Source organism: Mizuhopecten yessoensis, unplaced genomic scaffold, assembly GCF_002113885.1.
Source record: "Mizuhopecten yessoensis strain PY_sf001 unplaced genomic scaffold, ASM211388v2 scaffold10837, whole genome shotgun sequence".
NCBI lineage: Eukaryota > Metazoa > Mollusca > Bivalvia > Pectinida > Pectinidae > Mizuhopecten > Mizuhopecten yessoensis.
In genome coordinates this window covers 224466-246701 of record NW_018408746.1, presented here as the reverse complement: position 1 = coordinate 246701, position 22236 = coordinate 224466, and the positions used below count along the sequence as shown (strand labels likewise).

General features: G+C 33.5%; 1 protein-coding gene across 1 annotated transcript; it reads left to right on the top strand.

The window, feature by feature from the left end:
- Positions 1–1694: 1694 nt before the first annotated feature.
- Positions 1695–20842, top strand: LOC110462848. Its single transcript, XM_021517067.1, has 18 exons — positions 1695–1949; positions 4241–4405; positions 5722–5889; positions 6803–6854; positions 7213–7351; positions 9011–9082; positions 9833–9902; positions 10982–11054; positions 11648–11697; positions 12044–12126; positions 12839–12998; positions 13392–13462; positions 14100–14194; positions 14789–14877; positions 15568–15636; positions 15750–15803; positions 18143–18233; positions 19298–20842. The coding sequence occupies exons 1-18, from the start codon at positions 1905–1907 to the stop codon at positions 19372–19374; spliced, it is 1623 nt and encodes a 540-aa protein (XP_021372742.1). The 5' UTR covers positions 1695–1904; the 3' UTR covers positions 19375–20842.
- The last annotated feature ends 1394 nt before the right edge of the window (positions 20843–22236 follow it).

The following is a 22236-nucleotide window of genomic DNA, read 5'->3' as shown; positions in this document are numbered from 1 at the left end:
CACCAAAACGAAAGGTCAGCCATTCTAAGTCCCCACCTTATAACATATTGTAAATAACATAAAATGATAAGTTGTCGTTAGTTTACGGTAAGTATACAGATCTTTATTGCGACATATTTTCCGATCAATAAATGCCGGTGAAGAATATGGTACAGAAAACAGCAGAGAAAACATAAAGAACTAATATATCAATCGTATCAATTAATAAATAAATCGATTAGTTTACCCTAATGATATTAATACAATCATATCTATATAATAACAATAAATGTGTTGTTACATTTTATTTAGTTTCATCATTTTTCGTATGGATGTGGTAGTATTTACCGTACCCTACCTTTTCAATTGTATAGTAAGGCGATTAAAGGTATTATATTTTTCTCACCTGGTCAGAGGTTAAACAGTTTTGATAGGGTTCTTCACCCAAGGTCCTAAACATTTAATATATACATAAATAAAGACTTAATCTCTTACTGACCACGCGCCTGTATATAACTTGGACGATACACAGGTTCAACTTTAACAGTGACGTGTTTAATAGTTTAGTTACACCACTGCTGAAATATAGTACAGGAGAACTGAACAGTGGGGAAGGAATATATAATAAACAGGTAAGTCATTTAGCATAATAGATGGATATATACATGTTCTTAAGAATATTTTTAATTTGAATTATTCGAAGCCAACTTTATTTAACGTTTTAAGATTCCGTATATTGTTTTTGTCATTTGAATGTACTTTGTTCATATTTGGAATAAAACCACAAGGTATATAAGATGTAAACAAATTCTGTCGATTTGTTTTTGTTAAAGAGATTTATATAAGTTGTAAACGAATTCTGTCGATTTGTTTTTGTTCTTAATACAGGTTTGGCTGTAGTTCATTCTAAAGAAGAAATGTATAATTATTTCGTGATTGGCATTCAATTCCATAAACAACACCCCAACTTACTGGGCCCTTTGCTTGTTTACATAATAAATGTTACAAATAAATATTAGCTAAGTTGTTGGTCGAATTAACTTACTCGTTAAGGTATAGAACTAAACACGTCGTATTATATCTTTCATGGTATTTGTTTTGATCAAATGAAAAAATCGAGATGATTTCCAAATGTTAAAGCGGATTATACATATATGTTTACATATAAATTACACTGTTCGAAATAACATACGGGAGAACTTTTTCACAATTCGTGTCATTTTGACATTACAGAATACAATCAACATCATGATCATATGCTGATAAAATAGTCCGTATTAAAAAAAGGGAGTCAAAATGCTTTAGAACATGTGATAAATCGGGTCTGTATAAATATTTCTTATCGCAAATTGCTTGCGTTTTAATATATCGCACAGGTAAATGAAATAACGTGTATCGTAAATAACCATTTAGCACGCATATCTATTTCATTGGTCCTGTCACCGATATTTTGTTTGTAACATGGTAGATCATTGATATGCAAAGGTGTGTACAGTTTCTCATGTTTCACGAGTGTCTTCAAGGTTTGCATTAGTGAAGTGTTGGATCAAAATCGTTTTAAACAATGACCAATGTTTGCTTTATGCTAAATTTTGACATAAACCTTTTAAATCCCATACAATACTATCACATATTTTATATATCATGTTTCTTCCGGTTTGTTTAATGAATATTTGTTGTATGTTTCAGCTCAATCTTATGAAGATATACAAAAAGGAAGAAAAATAAAACATAACACTGGAATAAGGATTAGAATCACGAGATGTTGACACTGGATTGATCCTATGTCGAATTAAAACAATGACATGAAAACCAAGAAGATTAGTGCCATGGATTTATTACAGTTTTTTAATGATATAAGTTACATTACCATTACGATTCCAAAGTAAGCCATCCAGTAACAGTCTACACCACAGAACATTAGGATGGATGACAGCTACGATTCTCCGGAAGTCGTCACTGGCAAAGAAGTAAGTATGATCAGCAACTTATGATTAGCTGTTGATATAACAGAATGAATTATTACATTAAAAAGATTATTTATATATATACTGACTGACTTATTTACTATGTGGATGGCTATCTCATTAACTGGCCGGCTGATTCAATGATTAACTATCTGGTTAAATAACTTACTGAGTGGCTAGTTGACTGCCTGACTAAATAGACACTGACATACTGAGTGGCAAGTTGACTGTCTGACTGAACGGACACTGACATACTGAGTGGCTAGTTGACTGTCTGACATTACAGACACTGACATACTGAGTGGCTAGTTGACTGCCTGACTGAACGGACACTGACATACTGAGTGGATAGCTGACTGTCTGACATTACAGACACTGACATACTGAGTGGCTAGTTGACTGCCTGACTGAACAGAAACTGACATACTGAGTGGCTAGTTGACTACCTGACTGAACAGACACTGACATACTGAGTGGCTAGTTGACTGCCTGACTGAACAGACACTAACATACTGAGTGGCTAGTTGAATGTCTGACTGAACACACACTGACATACTGAGTGGCTAGTTGACTGTCTGACATTACAGACACTGACATACTGAGTGGCTAGTTGACTGCCTGACTGAACAGAAACTGACATACTGAGTGGCTAGTTGACTGTCTGACTTAACAGACACTGACATACTGAGTGGCCAGTTGACTGTCTGACATTACAGACACTAACATACTGAGTGGCTAGTTGACTGTCTGACATTACAGACACTGACATACTGAGTGGCTAGTTGACTGTCTGACATTACAGACACTAACATACTGAGTGGCTAGTTGACTGTCTGACATTACAGACACTGACATACTGAGTGGCTAGTTGACTGTCTGACTAAACAGACACCGACATACTGAGTGGCTAGTTGACTGTCTGACTTAACAGACACTAACATACTGAGTGGCTAGTTGACTGTCTGATTGAACACACACCGACATACTGAGTGGCTAGTTGACTGTCTAACTTTACAGACACTAACATACTGAGTGGCTAGTTGACTGTCTGACTTAACAGACACTAACATACTGAGTGGCTAGTTGACTGTCTGACTGAACAGACACTGACATACTGATTGGCTAGTTGACTGTCTGACATTACAGACACTTACATACTGAGTGGCTAGTTGACTGTCTGACTTAACAGACACTAACATACTGAGGTGCTAGTTGACTGTGTGACTGAATAGACTAGCAATACTGACTTACTTAATAATTATTTGGTAGATTAAACGATTGATTTATTGATTAAGTAATTGATTGGTTGATTGATTGATTGATTTGTTGATTGGTTGATTAATTGATTGATTGGTTGGTATTATTTACATTTTGTTATTTTTGCTTTATATAAAGCCATGTTGTGTGTCAAGTGACGAGTTTTTATTTATTTGTTTTCGGGATCTTTTCTTTGGCAGCAGTGCTTTCGCTAAATTTGTGGAGAAATCACGTTGATTAATAACAATTTTATATAATCAACAACATAATTAGTACATCATAAACATAACAATACGAGACGCGTGTGTGTGTGGCGTAAACTACAACCTCGCCTACAAATGTCACAACGACCCACGGGGGCCCAACGCGTCGCGCACTGTACACGTAAAACAGACAGTCAATCACGGTTATCACACATAACACAAAGTTCCTTGGAAGTGTTTAGCGCACTGGCTATACTGAGCCCACTTTTGTCTTGTGTTCCACCATCTTTACCGTCTTCCTCACCGTCTTCCCGCTCTCTCCCCGACCCCAAGCTGAATCCGTTTCCTTCTCCAACTTAATGTTCTGTAAAGGGAGGTAACTCCTGACTCCCTTTCTGAAGGTAGCACACCACTAATGCGGTACGGCCGCTACATATTACCGTATATAACATACACATATAAAAGTTCTTGATGCGCACACACATATTAAATAAAAACATCTTTGAACGCGCACACACACATTATTCATATTAATCCAATAGAGACATATTTATCTTGACATTGTGTTCTAAACAAGTGTTGCATTACGTTCATAAAACAACTGTAGAAATGTGTCTTCCCCAGCAAGCAATACTACAGTTTATACCGACATATGACAAGTAATATTGTGTAATATCCGTGGATATTTGTACAAACCATGATGTTTACACACTTCTATGGTAAGTAAGTCAGTTAACGTTTACGCATATTTGTTGGAATAATATCAGTGCTATTTGTAGATCACTGGACAGGTTCAATATATTTATAATAAAAAACAATAATCATACCTTACAGCGACAAGACAAAACAGCCAGACTGGTGTTTAACAGGGACAACCTAAAGGAGCTTCGCACTGCCGTCAATGGTTTGTTTGATATATTCCACGATATTCTGGAAAAAGATTTCGAATTTGGAGCCTTTTTTAAAGTAGAAGATATCATGAAACGACTTGAGTATGTGGTAAGTAAGAAATGCATATACATATTTATTGAACACAAACTTGATTAAAGAAGTGCTGGTATTCAGGGCAGATGAAATATTTCCACATATGTATTTCACAAAATCTTTTCTTTATCGTTACCTTTATTATAATACTAGAGGTATCACGACGAGCGGTGTTGTTTATCATGTAAAGAATTTCGGTTTAATTTTGTCAAATTTTAGATTCACAATTGATAGGTGTTTTTTTTTAATAAAGTTGCATATATTAAGCAGTAAAATAATCCAACCGTTATCTTTGATAATGTTTCTATATATCAGAACACACAGCTACATTTTCCAATCCGAGAAAAATCGCATAAGTCACGTGTTCACAATATAACCAGATTTTAAGTTTGATGTCAAAAAGCATGTGTAGTATGTCAACGTAATTGAGGTAAATGTTCATATTCATGTCAAGTCCAGTATTTTTAACCAATAGAGACGTTTCTAACGTATAAGCCACATTTCGGGGGGATTACATACTATGTTTATTGACTCTTTACCTGAACTCACTCAATCTCTCGGAAATGAGAAAACATATTAGTAGGTATGGATGAAAACATAATACATCGCCCTATGAGAGATATTATACCTAGGGCACGTTAGCGACTATATAGAAGTGTCTCTATCCCCACGGCTATCATTGTGCTGAATGCTGTACTTCAATGTTTTCAAAGAGGTAAAAGGTTAAGTTAGATAAATATCAACCAGGAACAAAATCGGTACTTAGAAAAAGGTCTATAAATCCTGTATTGATGTTTGATCAAATTTAATGTTTAAATGATAAGAATGGTTGCTGTCTTTCACTTTGTTTGCAGTTGATTAAGATAAGTTAAGTAAGAGCTTTACTTCCGACCTTTAGAATAGAGTTCTAAATAATATATTTTTATATGTAGTTTTCTATAAATCAACACCTGTATTTTCATCTATTGGTATTAGACTGTGGATTTTATTGCAAAGGTTCATTATATAAATTAACTTATTTTATGACACTCGGTCTGTATGTCTGAGGTGTTGCAACTGAACTTAAACAGTGCCATATATGTAATGTAAACTACCATATCGTAGATTAACAATTAAGGTGATCCAAGTTACTGTACACCCTGTGTCATGCCTTGTTATAATTTGAATCGGTAAACCAACTAAGATAAACGTACTGCTGATTAACTTATTGGTATATTTGAAATAAATAACATGTTGTATAACTTTTCCAGATAATGACGGGATTTTTTTTTGGCCAAATGACAGAATTTGGAGGAGTTCTTTATCTTGACGTGTTTTATTTTTTATTAAAGGACGAAGAGCATTGGAGACCTATTCGAATGAGGTACCTAGATGAAGTGCGACATGGTTACTGTAACGGTAACTTCAGTGACGACGAACTCAAATGTCCTGCCAAACTAATGCTTGACCTACTTACATGTTTAAAGTACTTACGGGATGGTGTTTACGATAAAATCGACGTGAGTATCTTCGGTCATGGTTTCTGTGATGTATTGACTACTTACCTATACTTTCTGATCCGTACGGGGTTTCGTACAAGTAATGTACTATGCTTGCTTCATCATGTGGTAATATAAGTACTATATACAGCTTCATTTGCTATTCTACGGTGGCATACAAGTGCAGTACACCTGTCATGATGATAGTTTGACGATGTTGATAAAGAATAACTTTACCTGATATGATAACAATTCTGTCAAGACGTCGTCTTCCTGTTTTCATTAGCAAAGTCACATTAATAGGTTTAATTTCGATTTAACACATTTTTAATTTTCCCAAACCACAGGGTTGAGTGATTTGTAATATCTATGGATTATATAGGAGTTAAATACGCTTTACAATATGTTTTAAGTTATTCCGTCTTCGCGCATTGCAGAGTTATCTTCTCTTGAGAGCAGGTGTTGATTGTTACGTCATTTGTTTATGAGAGTAACGTCATCAATTTTCGAGAAAACGACGTAATTTTCTCACACAAACCAATGACGTAACAATCATTACCTGCTCTCAAGAGAGATAACTCTGCAATACGCAAAGACGGAATTACATTTCCATCTGTCATCTCGTTTAACTTATGTATGTATTTGTATACTTACAAAACTAAAGTTTAACTAAGTCATTTAAGAATCTGGTGTTGTCTTGCCGAGATGTTTTGCATTTTAACGTTGTTTAAGTGTTAATGAAATTCAAGAAAGATTTCAGACAGTTCAATGCTACCATAGCATCCGTGTCCATAACCTGTGAATCCATGACTTGTTTAAGGGAGAATAGAGAGCATGCCAAAATGTGTTTAACGTATAAAAAAAGAGTTACATCTATTTTGTGTCATGAGTTTTCGTTTCTTAGTAACCAAGGTAAAATTCTCTTTTTTTACAGCAAAAACATTACGAAATTTTAGAAATAGAGAGAAAGACGGCAGAATTCAGAAGTAAGTTTTTGTTTCATTTTATGGAGTTTTACACATTCACTAGCAAACCGTCAGTGTGGGTTTCGGCTACCCAACTGCCTTTCATCAGCCTTACTGAAGGGTATCGACCATGTCCGATTTCATAACTGCAACAAACTGTAAAATGTTCGCAGTGTGGAAATGCTCACGGTTTTCGCGTCAAGTAAATTAGCGCAAATATATCAGCACCCGAATATTCATTGATATATTATAAAGATTAAAGAGATACAGAATCGAAAGATTTTAGAACCATTGCCACCGCAAATTTATGTGATTCTTCACTTATTTTTTATTCTATAAATATAAATCAAATGCCTGTTTACACTGTGCTTTTTTACAGATCAATCTGATTTCATACAAGGACAATTGATGGATGAAAAATTACGAATGGCACAGAAGGTTATCGACGCAGCGCGACAAGAGGGAAAACTTCAATACTTAGAAAAGTCGTTACAGGAAAAGAATGACAAACTCCAGGAGTATGTATTCCGTCTTTGCGTATTGCAGAGTTATCTTCTCTTGTGAGCAGGTATTGATTGTTACGTCATTGGTTTGTGAGAGTAACGTCATCAATTTTTGAGAAAACGACGTAATTTTCTCACACAAACCAATGACGTAACAATCAATACCTGCTCCAAAGAGAAGATAACTCTGCAATACGCAAAGACGGAATATATGCTAAGTGGGTCACTAACTTAACTTTAAAAAACAAATACCGGAATGTCAACTAAACAATGTTTGTCGTCGTAGGGTGGTCGGGTGGTGCAGTTGTTAGCGCGCTTGCCGGGGTTCGATTCCGTGATCGGACGTAGAGAGGTATGGGGTGACCTGCCCAACCACGTGGGTTTTCTCAAGGTATTCTGGTTTCTCCCACATTAAGACCATCCGCGCTCTTAAATCCGGGCCAATAGAAGTGAATTATATAAGTTAAAATAAATTGTTTCATAACTGTTGTAAACTAAATCAAGTTTTATTTAGAATTGTCGCAAAGGGGGCTTAATATGAGGAAAGAAAATAATTTCATGGAGACCTTTCATTCAAAAGTTAAATTAAAAAGTCAAGTCAAAGGGGTCACAGTGACCTAGTTCTTGAACTCCGAACTTTGCCATCCCAAGATGTCCAAAGTACAAACAAAGAGGGTAAGACCAGGTGTTCCAGAATGGTTAGCGTGTTTTGCTTCATCGATGACACATGCCATTTAAATCTAGGTCAAATACAAGTCAGCATGTCACGTTATCAAAGTAGGAACCGATGTTATTTCAATTACAACATAAGCCACATAAATAAGCATAATTAAAACTATTGACATTCATGTCCCAAAATTAAGATATGTCCTAAGAAAGCTTTACAAAATTCCGTAATCTTCTGTTATAATTTGCTGAGGTTCTAGAATATTTGTGAAAAAAGGGATCGGATGAGATTCTAGTAAAAATACAGTCAACTTCGAAACCCACCCTAGTTAAAATGTCAACATACGTGTGTATCAGTTCTATCTTCTTGTAATATGATGTATATGTACATGTAACTGTTCTGTTTCACTGTGTCATGAAAAAGGAGCGGATCGCCCCGAAAATTTGACAACCTAAACTTGTCCACACTGTTGGAATTACTTCTTTGCCCTATATAAATTAAAGGATATACGTAAAAGAGCGAACAAGGAAGAGTTATATATTTAAGTTGTATTCAAATATATGGAAACATATCAAAGAATGCATGAAAAAAGCATGATCCCTTTATTGTAAAATTACCTTTCGTTGACTTCAAATCTTTAAGAAACGCACTTAAGCATGTTTTCGCTGTAAAAGTTGTCTGCCTGGATTCCCATTGCAAAATACTTATTTCTCAAAATAAGAAAACGGACTTAATAGTGTTGCTTTCTTATTCAATTTATCTGAGTTAAGTTCAAAAACGTGAACATGACCTGTTAAATTAGACAAACACAAAGGTAGGATGTAGCTCAAGTGATCAAACAATGATGGTTCGCATATAAAACTGGAATTCATTAAGCCTAAGCACAAAAGAACCGTTTTCTAAATAAAATGATACGTTTATAATGATAAGGGAAAAGAACAAAGTTAGTTTTTTTTAATTTCTTTAAATGTCCGTAAAATGCATTTGTACGATTACTTATTGAACAGGTTACAAAGAACGAGCTCTGCCAATCTGTGGGGAAAGGAAAAGGAGCGGATACTTAAAGACTCGAATAAAAGGTGTGTATTAATTGTCCAGTGTGTTGATTTTTGTATGGACGTATCACAATGCAGCTGTATAACTAATCACTGAAACAAAAGTATTTCCATTTGATCGGGAACGTATTTGTCAAGTATACGATGTCTTACATTTCACATTACATCTCCAGCACACACGCAAGCATACACACATAGGGAGATATTAGACAGGTGGCATATGAATAGTAGTTAGCGCCTGATAAGGCAGCTCCTGCAAATTTCTCAAAATTGTATTGATTAATGTAAATGCTAATTGTATAAATTATATATATATGTACTGTAAAGCGCTTTAGAATGGCTTATGTTAGCTAGATAAGGCGCTATATCAAATGTTGGATATTTATCTTTTCCCTGTGATGTCGATATGACTGCCACAGAGTATTGACGTTACATTGTTACGTTAGAAACAATTAGATTTTCAAATAATAATAACGTCATAAAAACGATAGTTGTATCAGAAGACATTGCAGTTTGTTATTTCTTTTTATCGAGAAATATGTTTTGGATGAAGATGTCGTTCCAATGTGAAATGTTTGGGACAGATAGGGATTGAATAAATGTGTTTTGATAAAGATGGAATTAATGCAATTTACTTCCAGGTATATTCTATTGACGATCAACAGCCGTTCTTTCTCAATCCTTGCTCGTTTCCTATAGCGATTATTTTTGTTGGATATAATGAAAATGTTTCAATCATCCACAATAATATAGTGTTATTATTTTTGCATTTAGAATCGCAGAACTTGAACAAGAATTAGCAAACGTGCGGCATGGTCAGGAAAACATGAACAGAAGAATGTCGGTAAGTAATCTTGGCCCACTTGTATAAAACACCTCAAAGTTAAGGAAAATCTCAAGCAATGTATGGTCTATGGGAATCTTAGACTTGAGGTAATCTCAAGGGTTGAGATGTTTTATAAAAGTGGGCCCAGTTCTTTAAACGATACATATCTTAAAGTGACGGAAACGCTTCATTTATTTCTATTTGAATCAATTGATAAGAAATATTCTAAAAACTTTTCACATAACTCAAAAAAAGGTTTGCTTCTCTTGAGGTATTTTACAAATAGATAATATGTTTAATAAGTATACCATGTTACCCACATTTGAATAAAATAGCAGTAACATGTTTGGAGAATTTTATTTTAACTAGTTAATTGTTAATACTTTGACTTTATTCTGTGCAATTTTCTCCTGGTGAGAATCCTATTCGTGTGTAAATAAAACTGTAAATAGTTCAAAAATTATATTATAATATTTTGCGAGTTCAACACCTCATTAAGTTTGATGATCGTTTATCATCGTACTGAGAGTGGATAATATAGATAAATCATCCTCTGACAATTTTATAATGTTCACACTAAGGTGCTAGATAAAATATTGTCCATGAAAAGTTTGAAATAATTAACTTGAGTTAGATTAACATAACAATCATCTACAGCTCTTCGATATGCAATATAAATGGTTTCGTTTCTGTTGTGCAAACATAAAATAATCGTCTTTTGATATAATTCTGTATCGAAAAATACATGTGTTCGCATTATACATGCATAGTATGAAAAGACGGTCGCAAATTCAAATACCAGGTCATTTCATATTCGCACGCGTTTGAACAAACTACATCTGTTCGTGTGCGCCAATGTATACAATTTTTCACTGTTTATTTTCCGGATTCAAATATTTGTTATAACTTGAAACACATCTGAAAAAATAGGTACCCAAGAAACCAACGTGATTGACGGTAATCAAATTAAATGAAGATGATTAAAATCTATAAAATACTGCAATTAATAGAAAGCGAAAAGAACATCTGAAGTATTTCAACACGTGACTGACACCAGACGGCAACTAATGATAATGCAATTTTATTTTCGCCTACAGAAAATTGATGACCAATATAAATCGTTGAAGTTACGACAAGAGAAGACCAGCGGAAGCCTGGGGAGTGACTCAGGTATAGTATCTTATTATGAGCTAATACAGACATACTACAGTGAGTCAGGCAAAAACAAATACTTAAACGGTGAATTCAACTTACATGATAACTGATGATGTATGGTGTATATTGATTTTTTTTAATAATGTATGTAAATACACTTATAAACATTATCAATGTACTGGAGAACACGAACGTTTGCAACTGTCTTGTGTGTCAAATTAATGATTCGTCAGTGATCTGAATGAGTTTCATTTGTATTTTATAGTCATTACAAGTTATTACACTTCCCCGGTAAACAAATATATATCGTTTGTAGTTAACACTCTTTTAGTTGCGTACTTTACCTCTATTATGTTGCGTACTTACTGTAAAAGTAAAATAAAATTGAGTCTATCAATATTTCCGCACATCGACGACAATTTTGTCGATATCATGATTTTGCGCACAGGCTGATATAGCATGTGAAAAAGCACTACTTAGTATTCAACGATTATTATAAATGATAAAGCGCTTTCGAATTAGGGCGAGAAACGCTTAATTAAAATGACCATTAAAATAGGCAAGTTAACAGTTAGGAATAAGCATGTTGTATTCCGTTTACATTTCAGACGGCGATGAGGTCAACTCACTGAAAAGAGATAGTTATGTTAAGGAAAAGGTAAACGTCTTGATTCATACTTAATATAATTAATTATGCTATACTGAGAACTTATTACTATCACAATCCGTGATTAATTGTAGGTTTCTATGTTTGAATTTCTAAATTTCCAATACTATTCCTATTAATAAATTTATACAAAAGCGTCTTAATATTTAAGCGTAACAGTTTTACTCGAAATGTAAGCACAAATATGTATACACCAATTTGGTTTAAGAGTTACTTCCCTTTGTATTAAGGATAGCTGTTCATCGTTCACTGGCTGTCTTCTATCTTGATTCCTCTGGATATATCTTAATGTACTTAAGCATAATCAATATGACAGAGGAAATATTTGTACCCACAGGATATTGCCCACCTAGAAGGAGAACTGTACACTCAACAAAAGTTATTTGTTGGCGTGTTGGGTGGAATCCGGACAGACATCAAGTAAGTTTTGCATGGGACATTATCATGTACATATATCATTAACATTCATATTTTTTCTATATCTAAAAGGAATGAGTTATTTATGTACTGTCTTTATCTGTAGCAATGAAATAATTAGCGATTACAGTAAAACCAACATTTTTTGTTTCTATTTTTATAAGTATAACCATTAGAAAAAAGAAAAAAAATATTTATATATTTTTTCTCTACGTGTAATAGTTATGTTAATCACTTCAATTTATTTCTCTTGCACCTTTAACAATAACAAAAATACTCATTTTTTAACAATAAAACCATGTCCGTTGTCATGCTTTTATAAATAACATATATCTATATATTCTGTATACTCTATGCAAGTGTCGAGATTACTTACATATATAGATTTACTAGTACTCATAATTATTTACCATGTCGCTTTCACTAATACTAATCCTAAAGCTACCACAATTGGTTTGTGACATTATATTTATACATGTTCTTGTCAGTGTATCCATAAAACAAAATAGTTCAATGAAATTCATGTTTAGCTGAACCTATCATTCATATAATAATCAGCTAAATGGCTAGAATTTACATATTTTCGTGTACATTAACATGTAGGTTCGATAGATAATATATATAAATATGTGCACAAGTGCATGTTTTCAATGGCTTTAAAAAATTTAAGGAGAATTACAAGTGTTCAAACCTAAATAAATAATCTCGTTTATAGCAAGCTAAGTGAGCGGTTTTACGACACTGAGACACACACGAGAGATTCCGCTTTTGTTAAGCTGAGCCGGACGCTAGATAAGCTATACGACGCAACGTGTCAGGCAAAGCTGGAGTCCGCCAAGATGATGTTACCCCCTCATTACACTTACTACGACACTGTATGTATACTGTAGAATAATTTATTTTCGTGGGGTTAACATTTCGTGGTTTACATATAAGTTTTTGTTATCCTCGATATAAACGAAGTTTAATGTTCATCGGAAATTTATGATTTTACAGTATGTGTGTGTACCTTACAAATTCTGGCAATACAATAACAAAGGCTGCAAAGCAATTTATATATAATGTTTGTACGTTTTTAGTCCAGGAACCCTCCCTGAAAGGACATGAAGTATATGTTATATAATCTTAAACATAATTACATTATTTTCCATTGTTATCAGTAAAAGCATATTATTTGGGTAATGATTGATTAGGTAAATGTATGATACATCGATTTATTAAACGTTAGTGACTTTTGAAAATGAGTATCATTTTAATATATCTTTCAGGAATTAAAGCTAAGACGCATCCGACGATTATCGAGAGTTCCTTCCGTACCCCAAATTATTTCACAAATTCCGTAAGTACATGGTGAGGTCTATCAAATTCCAGACGGCATTGAGGGGATATTTAATCATTAAAGTTCCAATAATACGTTTGGGATGACTTGTTGGCATCCGTTTCATACCAAAATAGGAAAAACAAGTACACGGTTTCTTGAGTCTAGACCTTGATAGTTTTGTGAGTGTATTTTCAAAAACAGATTTGAGAAAAAAATCATAAGCGCATTTGAACTAAATGTCGGTAAAAAGGACAGTAACAGAGAGTGAGGAGACATGAAATAGAAGAACACACATCATAGGAAATAAAAACTAGAGGCAAACCCAGGTGATCCGCAAAGGTAAGCGCTTCCTTTACCACAGGTAGCACTCTGCATGATCTTTCCGTCACTTCCAGACCAGAAATTTATGTCGGTTTCCAACTTCTAACATACAGTGTAGAAGTTGTTAATATTGGCAGACACTTAAAATCATAAATGAAAGTCAGTTAATGGTGATAACCATATGGGGATCGTAGTCTCTCAGGCGGAACCATGCGGAACCTTTGTTATTATTTTTACCAAAATGAAGGATCAATCCTGATGTTTAAAACAGTAACAATTCAGTTGTAACAATTCATTTCAAATTCCGTCTTGTATTATCTATGTTCGATTTCAGACCTAAGCCATGTTTCATCAAAGAGTATACCCCTCCCTCACAAATCAACGGAAGTCTAGCCAGACGACGCAACGAGGTTATGATGCCGCCTGTCTGTAAGTACAGTATACTCTTTAACTGTATGCCTATCTGGAATTCCTGAACTCAGATAACCTCTTTAAATCAATCACTCATCACGAACTGCTTGATGCTATCTATGATGAGTATTTTTTTGTTTATTTACGAAAATGTTAATATGATTTTTAGAAAATGCTATTTTGAAAATTGTCATTATAGAAAATATTTATTTCTTGGTTTTGAATGGGAATTCGACGCTGAAATTGGAGATAACTTAGGAATTTTATTTTTGCTCTAGGCATGTTTTAATTCCGCTGAAACATTTAATTTAAAATGTATTATGTTCGTCTGACACTTTCAATATTTTCACTAAATTTTGTTAAACTTTATTGTCTGAAAATGCTTCTGAGTTTTGTAGGGTTAAATATCCGTAGAAACAGTGTTTTGTCAATTTCTAAAAGATGAGTTGTTGTACATTTTTTCTGAAATCATATTGCCGTTTCATCGGTATTCAAAATAAATAAATCCTGTTGCCATCAGGAAAAAAAGTCTTTTTTTGTATATGTGAAAATTAAAAAAGCTGCATTTCCCGAGAGAAAAATTATGCATACGTTTATATTTTTTCTCAAAAGCGGAGAACCCTGTGATTGTTGATCCCAACACAGACAGGCTCAACGGTACTGTTTACCTTCGACATTTTGCTCACATGTCACAGAAGTTTGTAAGTTTTATATTATTTACCTTGCGTTCGTATTGAAAGGGTAACGTTGTTTTATGTAAACACGACATGTTTTGAAAATACATATTTAGCATGTCATACTGTTAATTGTTTAATAGTTGAAATGCTAATTTTCAAGACATTTCTTCGCATAAGAAGATCGCAAAAGGAATATCAACTTTAATATATGTAACCTATTTATTTCTATACTCATTGGCAAATTTGTCTCTAGACCAATTGAGTTTTATAAACATAATGCTCAATAGAACAGAATTCAATCTTTATATTACATTCAGAGCAGATTTAAAAATGTTTTTTATATTTCTAAAATATCAGACTTATGACGTCATCACTAACTGTTACACGTCTTTTTTGTGAGATTATAAGCTGTTTTGTATAGATTACACCGTGAAAACAATATCACATACACGTTTGTGTAAATCAGAAACTAATGTGTTAATGGTACGATAACGGTAATATGTATTATCAATTTCTAGATATATACTTATAGAATGTTCACTTCCGTATTAAATTTGTACATATTATGGTATTATGTATTATCTGTTTCAAGATCTATATTTATAGAATGTTCGCGTCGCATTACATTGGTTCATTTTAAAACAAACACTATTATTGAAAATACCATGTTCATAATATAAAGTAGTGTTTTTTATCTATAATTTTTTTCTGTAGCTGTTAGATCATTGGAGCAAATTTAAAGAGTTTGATAAAAATGGCGACAGGACACTGGACGTGCAAGAGGTGAGTGGACACCGTTGTTAACCTTTCGATGCGTTTTTATGTATTTGAGTTCTTATGCAAATGGTATTATGTTTATGCATGATGATGAACTAAACGTTTTTCACTTTCCACAGGTTACTAAAATTTTGACGTCACTTGGCTGTGCGTTTACCCCTGGACAGATCGAGGTATGCATTTCTTAATCATATATGAACCTCTCCTAATTATTACAGCAAGTATGATAACAATATGATATGTTAATTATCCTTATACAAATGTATATATAATTATATTTTTTTACTTTGACTTAAGCAAAGGTAAAATAAGTTATAAATACCAAGCATATAGGTTGTCACATCAATAATACATATCAAAAACGTTTTAATACCCTGATACTTACTCTACTTAACGTAAAAGTTACAATACTTAATTAATCATGCATAGTTTTATGTAAATAGAGAATTAATACCAATGTGCTTAAGTTGGCGAAATCGTTTCCGCGCATCGACGACAATTAACAAGTCATTTACATCATGACGTACCTGCTTGACTTATAGGTAACATGTATGGATGCCGTTATCATATTTTATCTTTATCCTAATTTTGTGCCTCCAACCTGGCATGAAGACGCAAGAATAATATTACCTCCTATAGCAGCGATATTTACAGTATAGGAGCCTCAATATACATTTTTATCTAACAATGCAAAACTACCGTCCTTAAACTATTTCCATTTAATAACAAGGAAATGTATAAACATTATAAAGACTACGTGTGTTTTGATAAAAACAGGAATTGAAAACTTTAAATTTGAATAAGTTTTCAATTCCTGTTCGTGTTCGAAACAAACTTAGCCTTTATCATTCATACCATACTGATAATTCATCATATTCCGAATATAAATATTATAGTTTTCAACAATCCACAGAGCGCTATTTAATCATATCGTGTTACCCACTTGCACTCTGGTGCATTTCCACACCTACAGCGTTACACTTGATATGTAAAAAGTGTCAGGTACTTATCCCTACTTAAGGTAGATAACCGGAACTACTTCTAACTCACATCGATAACAGTTTTATAGTTTGTATTTCATACAGGAAGTCATGAATGACTGGAAGATACTAGAATATTATAAATCACTGCTTGTAGTAATAGTGCCATGACGTGTGTTTTATATAGGAAATCATGAATGAAGTAGATTGGACTTTATATTATATTTTACTATTTGTAGTAAATGTCCATACTAAGAGTGTCGTGACGTGTGTTTTATATAGGAAATCATGAATGAAGTAGATTGGAATTTATATTATATTTTACTATTTGTAGTAAATGTCCATACTAAGAGAGTCGTGACGTGTGTTTTATATAGGAAATCATGAATGAATTAGATTGGACTCTATATTATATTTTACTACTTGTAGTAAATGTCCATACTAAGAGTGTCGTGACGTGTGTTTTATATAGGAAATCACGAATGAAGTAGATCGGACTTTATATTATATTTTACTACTTTTAGTAAATATCAAGGCTAAAAATGTGGAAATGTAAGGATGTTGTGAATGAGAGGGGCTGATATACTACTGTAGGAAGTAAATGTCCATAATATGAGTACAAAAACGTGTGAATCTTACAGGAAGTAACGAACTGACTGGACTACATAGTATAAACTACTACTTGTAGTAACCCTTAATCTATATTATAAAGAGTGTCAAAACTTATTTTACATACAAGATGAATACATAATAGAACAAATTGACTGTAGAACATACCGGTTTTATGTACTGCCCGTAAATATCAAAACGAACCTCCTTTTTACTGTTAAAATGGAAAGTTTGGCGGTATGGAAATGCTTGTGTGTTCGTGTTGAGTGATGAAGAGCGAAAATATCAACAAGCGAGTATTTATTTCTGTATATCAAAGATTATCGCACTCCAAAGCTTGAGGAGTCATAACCTGAACATTTCCACACCCGAAAATTTTCACTTTTATAGTATATTGCTAAGAGTGTCACGAAGAATATTGTACACAAAGCCATAAAGGACACAAATTGACAGTATATTAAGTACTATTAGCAAATGTTCATTATAGTAAAACCTCGATATATTGCTGTTTCATTTGTTACCGCTCTTACCGCAAACATTCAATGTCTCTTTTTCTTCATTTTTTCTTAACAATTCCTGTATTTGATCTATTGCCAAATCCCTATATTATGTCAAAATTTGCTGGACAAATAATGTCAGTATACCGAGTTTTTAATGTACCTACCACCAACTTATACTAATAAATCACATCTCCAACACACACGCAGGCATACACTCATAGGGAGATATTAGCCAGGTGGCATAGGACTAGTAGTAAGCGCCTGATAAGGCAGCTCCTGCGAATTCCTCAAAATTGAATTGATTAATGTAAATGCTAAATGCTTTAATTGCATATCTTTGTACTGTAAAGCGCTTTAGAGTGACTTATGGTAGCTAGAAAGGGCGCTATATCAAATGCTGTATATTACTATTGTTGTATACAGGAGGCCATGAAGGAAGTAGACGTGGACAACTCTAACACACTCGACTTTTACGAGTACATGTTGGTGGTCGAAAAAGTTGTTCGGAGATCAGGTATGTGTATGAGACAAAGTCTTCATGTGTTCTTACGAGAAACGCACGTGACGATCGTGTTCACTTCAGGTGAATTAACTTCTTTGTCGTGACTTCAACGTCAAAATTATATTAAGACACAACTATTGACTTGGCCTGATGGAAACATAATGGTTAATGAACCCAATTATTTGAAATTTAACAGAGATGAAAGCGTAGCAAACCTTTTGTAATATTTGTATTTATGAAACATAATAATGACAGTGACACAAATACTCTACAAAAGCAATGTACAGAAGAAAACCCAACTAGAACGAGATATTTTTATGTAATAGAATACTGCACGATGAACTGTAGGAGGATATATGTTATACTGCGTAATTTCCAAGGCAGTATAATTTTCATGGTTTTCACGGTATATTGAATCAGTGCATTCAACGCTGCAGCAAACATCATTTTTCTGGCCAGGTAAAGCTACACACAAAACAATATCGATTAGTAAACTTAACATGTCGCAAAAACATAAGTGTATCCGGTATATCTCAAACAGTAAACTTAACATGTCGCAAAAACAAAAGAGTATCCGGTATATCTCAAACAGTAAACTTAACAGGTCGCAAAAACAAAAGTGTATCCGGTATATCTCAAACAGTAAACTTAACATGTCGCAACATCAAAAGTGTATCCGGTATATCTCAAACAGTAAACTTAACATGTCGCAAAAACAGAAGTGTATCCGGTATATCTCAAACATTAAACTTAACATGTCGCAACAACAAAAGTGTATCCGGTATATCTCAAACAGTAAACTTAACATGTCGCAAAAACAGAAGTGTATCCCGTATATCTCTTACAGTTTTATAATAAACGCATCATCTCTAGATCTTACTGATGCTTACAATAACATAAAATCAAGTGCAAATACTAACACATAAAACATTTAATTAAGTGTGTGTTATACCTTTTGTTATATTTAGGAGTTGTAATTAGTGTTTTCACGCAATGAGTAAGCCATGGCTATTGCGCTTATTTATTCTTATATTTTTTCTTTCTTTCGTAATTATTTTTATTATTCATTTTTGCAGGGAAAGCTCATTTGTACAAAAAAGGTCTGGCCAAAGAAAACAATGCCGAGGTTTCAAAAGCTTGTGTGGTACAATAATGTCCGTGCTAAACAGATCTATAGAAAATACAGAATGGGCTATACAACAACGTGCTATTGATTACCATAGTGATGAGTGCCAAAAGTATCTGGTTTCCTTGGGGGACAGTATAATGCTCTTGGGTAACCATACTGAATAGTGACTTAAGGAAACCAACATGGTTGCCCGCCCTCACGCCAGGATAATATTTCCTGGTTACTAAATGCAAAAATGTGTCGATGACACAATCAAGACAAAATGGATACGTTGCCAAAAGAAAAATGTTATCCAATTATATATCTACCACAGTTTATATTGACGCATTGAAATTGTGGAAACATTTGGTACAAATAAACATGTTAAGTCACGTCGGTTATAAATTGTTATGTGGTTACCATATGAAATGTGGTTACTATATGAAACATTGATACATAACATGTCCGGTTACCTTGGATACAAGATGTATTGGAACCGTCTTGTCTTCGTTGGTGAGTGGACAGTGTGGACACATACCAACATGCCTGGTTAAAATTTGATATGAGGATCCTAGGAAAGTGATGTGTCACTGAATCACGAAAAGTGGCACTTCTGCAACCTAAATGGTTGTCATGGCGACAGACATTAGAAAAATGACATTGGAAGAGTAGTGATCGAGAAATGGGTAACTAGTAAACACTAACCTATGTGAAACATTTCATGCAAGTGTGCGAGCCGTTTGACACAATCATTGTTTTATTATGTAAGAGACTTGAAATGTTGGAAAGGCTCGAACAACAAAACGTTGATTTACTCAAATATTGATGAGATTTTATGCCACCAAACCTATTCGTGGCACATATCATAACTCCTTTCATCAATTAATTATCATTTTACGTAATTCAAATTCGCAACATATCCACAACTCACTCAGATTTCATTGGCTTAATGAAATATTTCATGATTCTTAAGTGTGTATTTCTCTTACAAAAATATCTCAATCATACGCCGAAGTGCTAGTGAATATGTTTCCCCTTGTCATGTAACAATCATGTGAACATTGTTTATATTTTAATCCATATTAATGAATGTATGTACACGTATGATACATATTACAAATGAATGTATACGCTGAATATCTATAGAACGAATACCATCGGATTGTTTGCATAAGAAGATAATTTTGAACCCGAAACGTAGTAATTATATTTTTGTTATATAGCATGAATCTTTCCAGAAACGAAATGTTAAAAACATGTTTTATTATTATAGTGTTCTTTTGCTCTGTAAAACATATTTAATGTGCACTTACTATACTACAAAGAGCTGTAAAAGGAAGAAACCTACTGTTTAACCTTAAAAAACATCCATGCATAAACTATTAAAATGCTTAGTACAGAAAATATTACGGAACTATGTAATCTAAGGAAATTTTGCGTAGAGCCTTTGAAATTATGTCACATCTCTTGTCTATAAAATGAGAGAATTATATATTTATATAAGAGACTTGAAATGTTGNTATATATATATATATATAAGTGCATAACTTGAACTTGACTTATGTATGACATTGTATTGTGCATAATACGTCTGTTGTTATAATAAAAAAAATGATCTCGTAAATATACAATTGTGGGCAGATAAGTGGCTTGTTAAATTCAATCATATTGATCTTGATCACCTCATTGAAATTAACTTTAATAATGTAAGTATTGAATTTGTTGAAAACCATAAGCATCTGGGAGTATTCATTAATGCTAACTGTAAATGGACCTATCACATTGATAATATATGTCAAAAAAGTAGTTAAACAATTAAGTGTCCTCCGTAAATTGAAATATAACCTGAACCGACGTACGCTGAATAAAATCTATAGAACATTTATACTTCCAATTCTAGAATATTGTTGTGAACTTTGGAATGGTTGTTCTATTACTGATTCAGACAAATTAGAAAAATTACAACTCGAAGCTGGACATATTGTCACTGGTTTACCGTCGTTTACTAGTAGACAATCTATATATAATGAAACTGGATGGATTCTCTAGCCCATCGGAGATCCCGTGGAAAACTTCAATTATTTTTTTAATTCCACAATAATATAGCTCCTAACTATCTCAACACTCTACTCCCTTCCCTTGACGATAATTCTCACTATAATCTTCGAAACGTTGAAAACTACAACCTACCTAACAACAGACTTGAATTATCTAACGTATCCTTTTTTCCTTCTACTGTTAGACTGTGGAACCAGTTACCTACTAGTATACGACGCAGTGCCACGTTCTCATAATTTAGAAACGCCATTCAAGACGTAAACTTGCCGCTTGTACCAAATCTCTTTTTTATGGTGATAGGAAAAATAATATTTTGCATGCAAAATTAAGAAACCGTTCTAGTACGTTGAAAAGTGACCTGTTTCGTGTTAACCTTATTGATTACCAACGTTGTGTATGTGGCTCCTCTATTGAAGACACACACCATTTCTTTTTTACCTGTGATAAATATAACGGACAAAGATTTAAGCTTTATCGTGAACTGAATGAATACATGCCTCTTAATTTAAATCTACTTTTATTTGGAGATACATCTCTTTCGGAACAGGAAAACATAACGATATTCATGCATACTCAGCAATACATTCGTGACTCTAATAGATTCTAGCAACCCCCCACCCCCTCTCTTCCTCTCTCTCAATTGAACCATAATATCCACTCTCTCTAAGAGGCAGATACTATATGTCATACATTAATAATGATGAGGATGTATGTATTATAATTACAGACTAATATCCCCCGTCTCCCCCCTCTCCCTCCCCCCTCTTTTTCTCTCTTTGTCTCTCTCTTATAATTTCATTTTTTTAATCAAAGCATTTAAAAATGAAATAGTGTATATATGTATATTAA

What these genes read in the sequence shown, in the direction of transcription:
- LOC110462848 (XM_021517067.1), top strand. Translation starts at nt 1,905, where the DNA reads ATGGATGACAGCTACGATTCTCCGGAAGTCGTCACTGGCAAAGAA. An exon ending in AAAGACGGCAGAATTCAGAA is followed by an intron (nt 6,855 to 7,212) that starts GTAAGTTTTTGT and finishes GCTTTTTTACAG; the next exon opens with ATCAATCTGATTTCATACAA. An exon ending in CTTAAAGACTCGAATAAAAG is followed by an intron (nt 9,083 to 9,832) that starts GTGTGTATTAAT and finishes TTTTGCATTTAG; the next exon opens with AATCGCAGAACTTGAACAAG.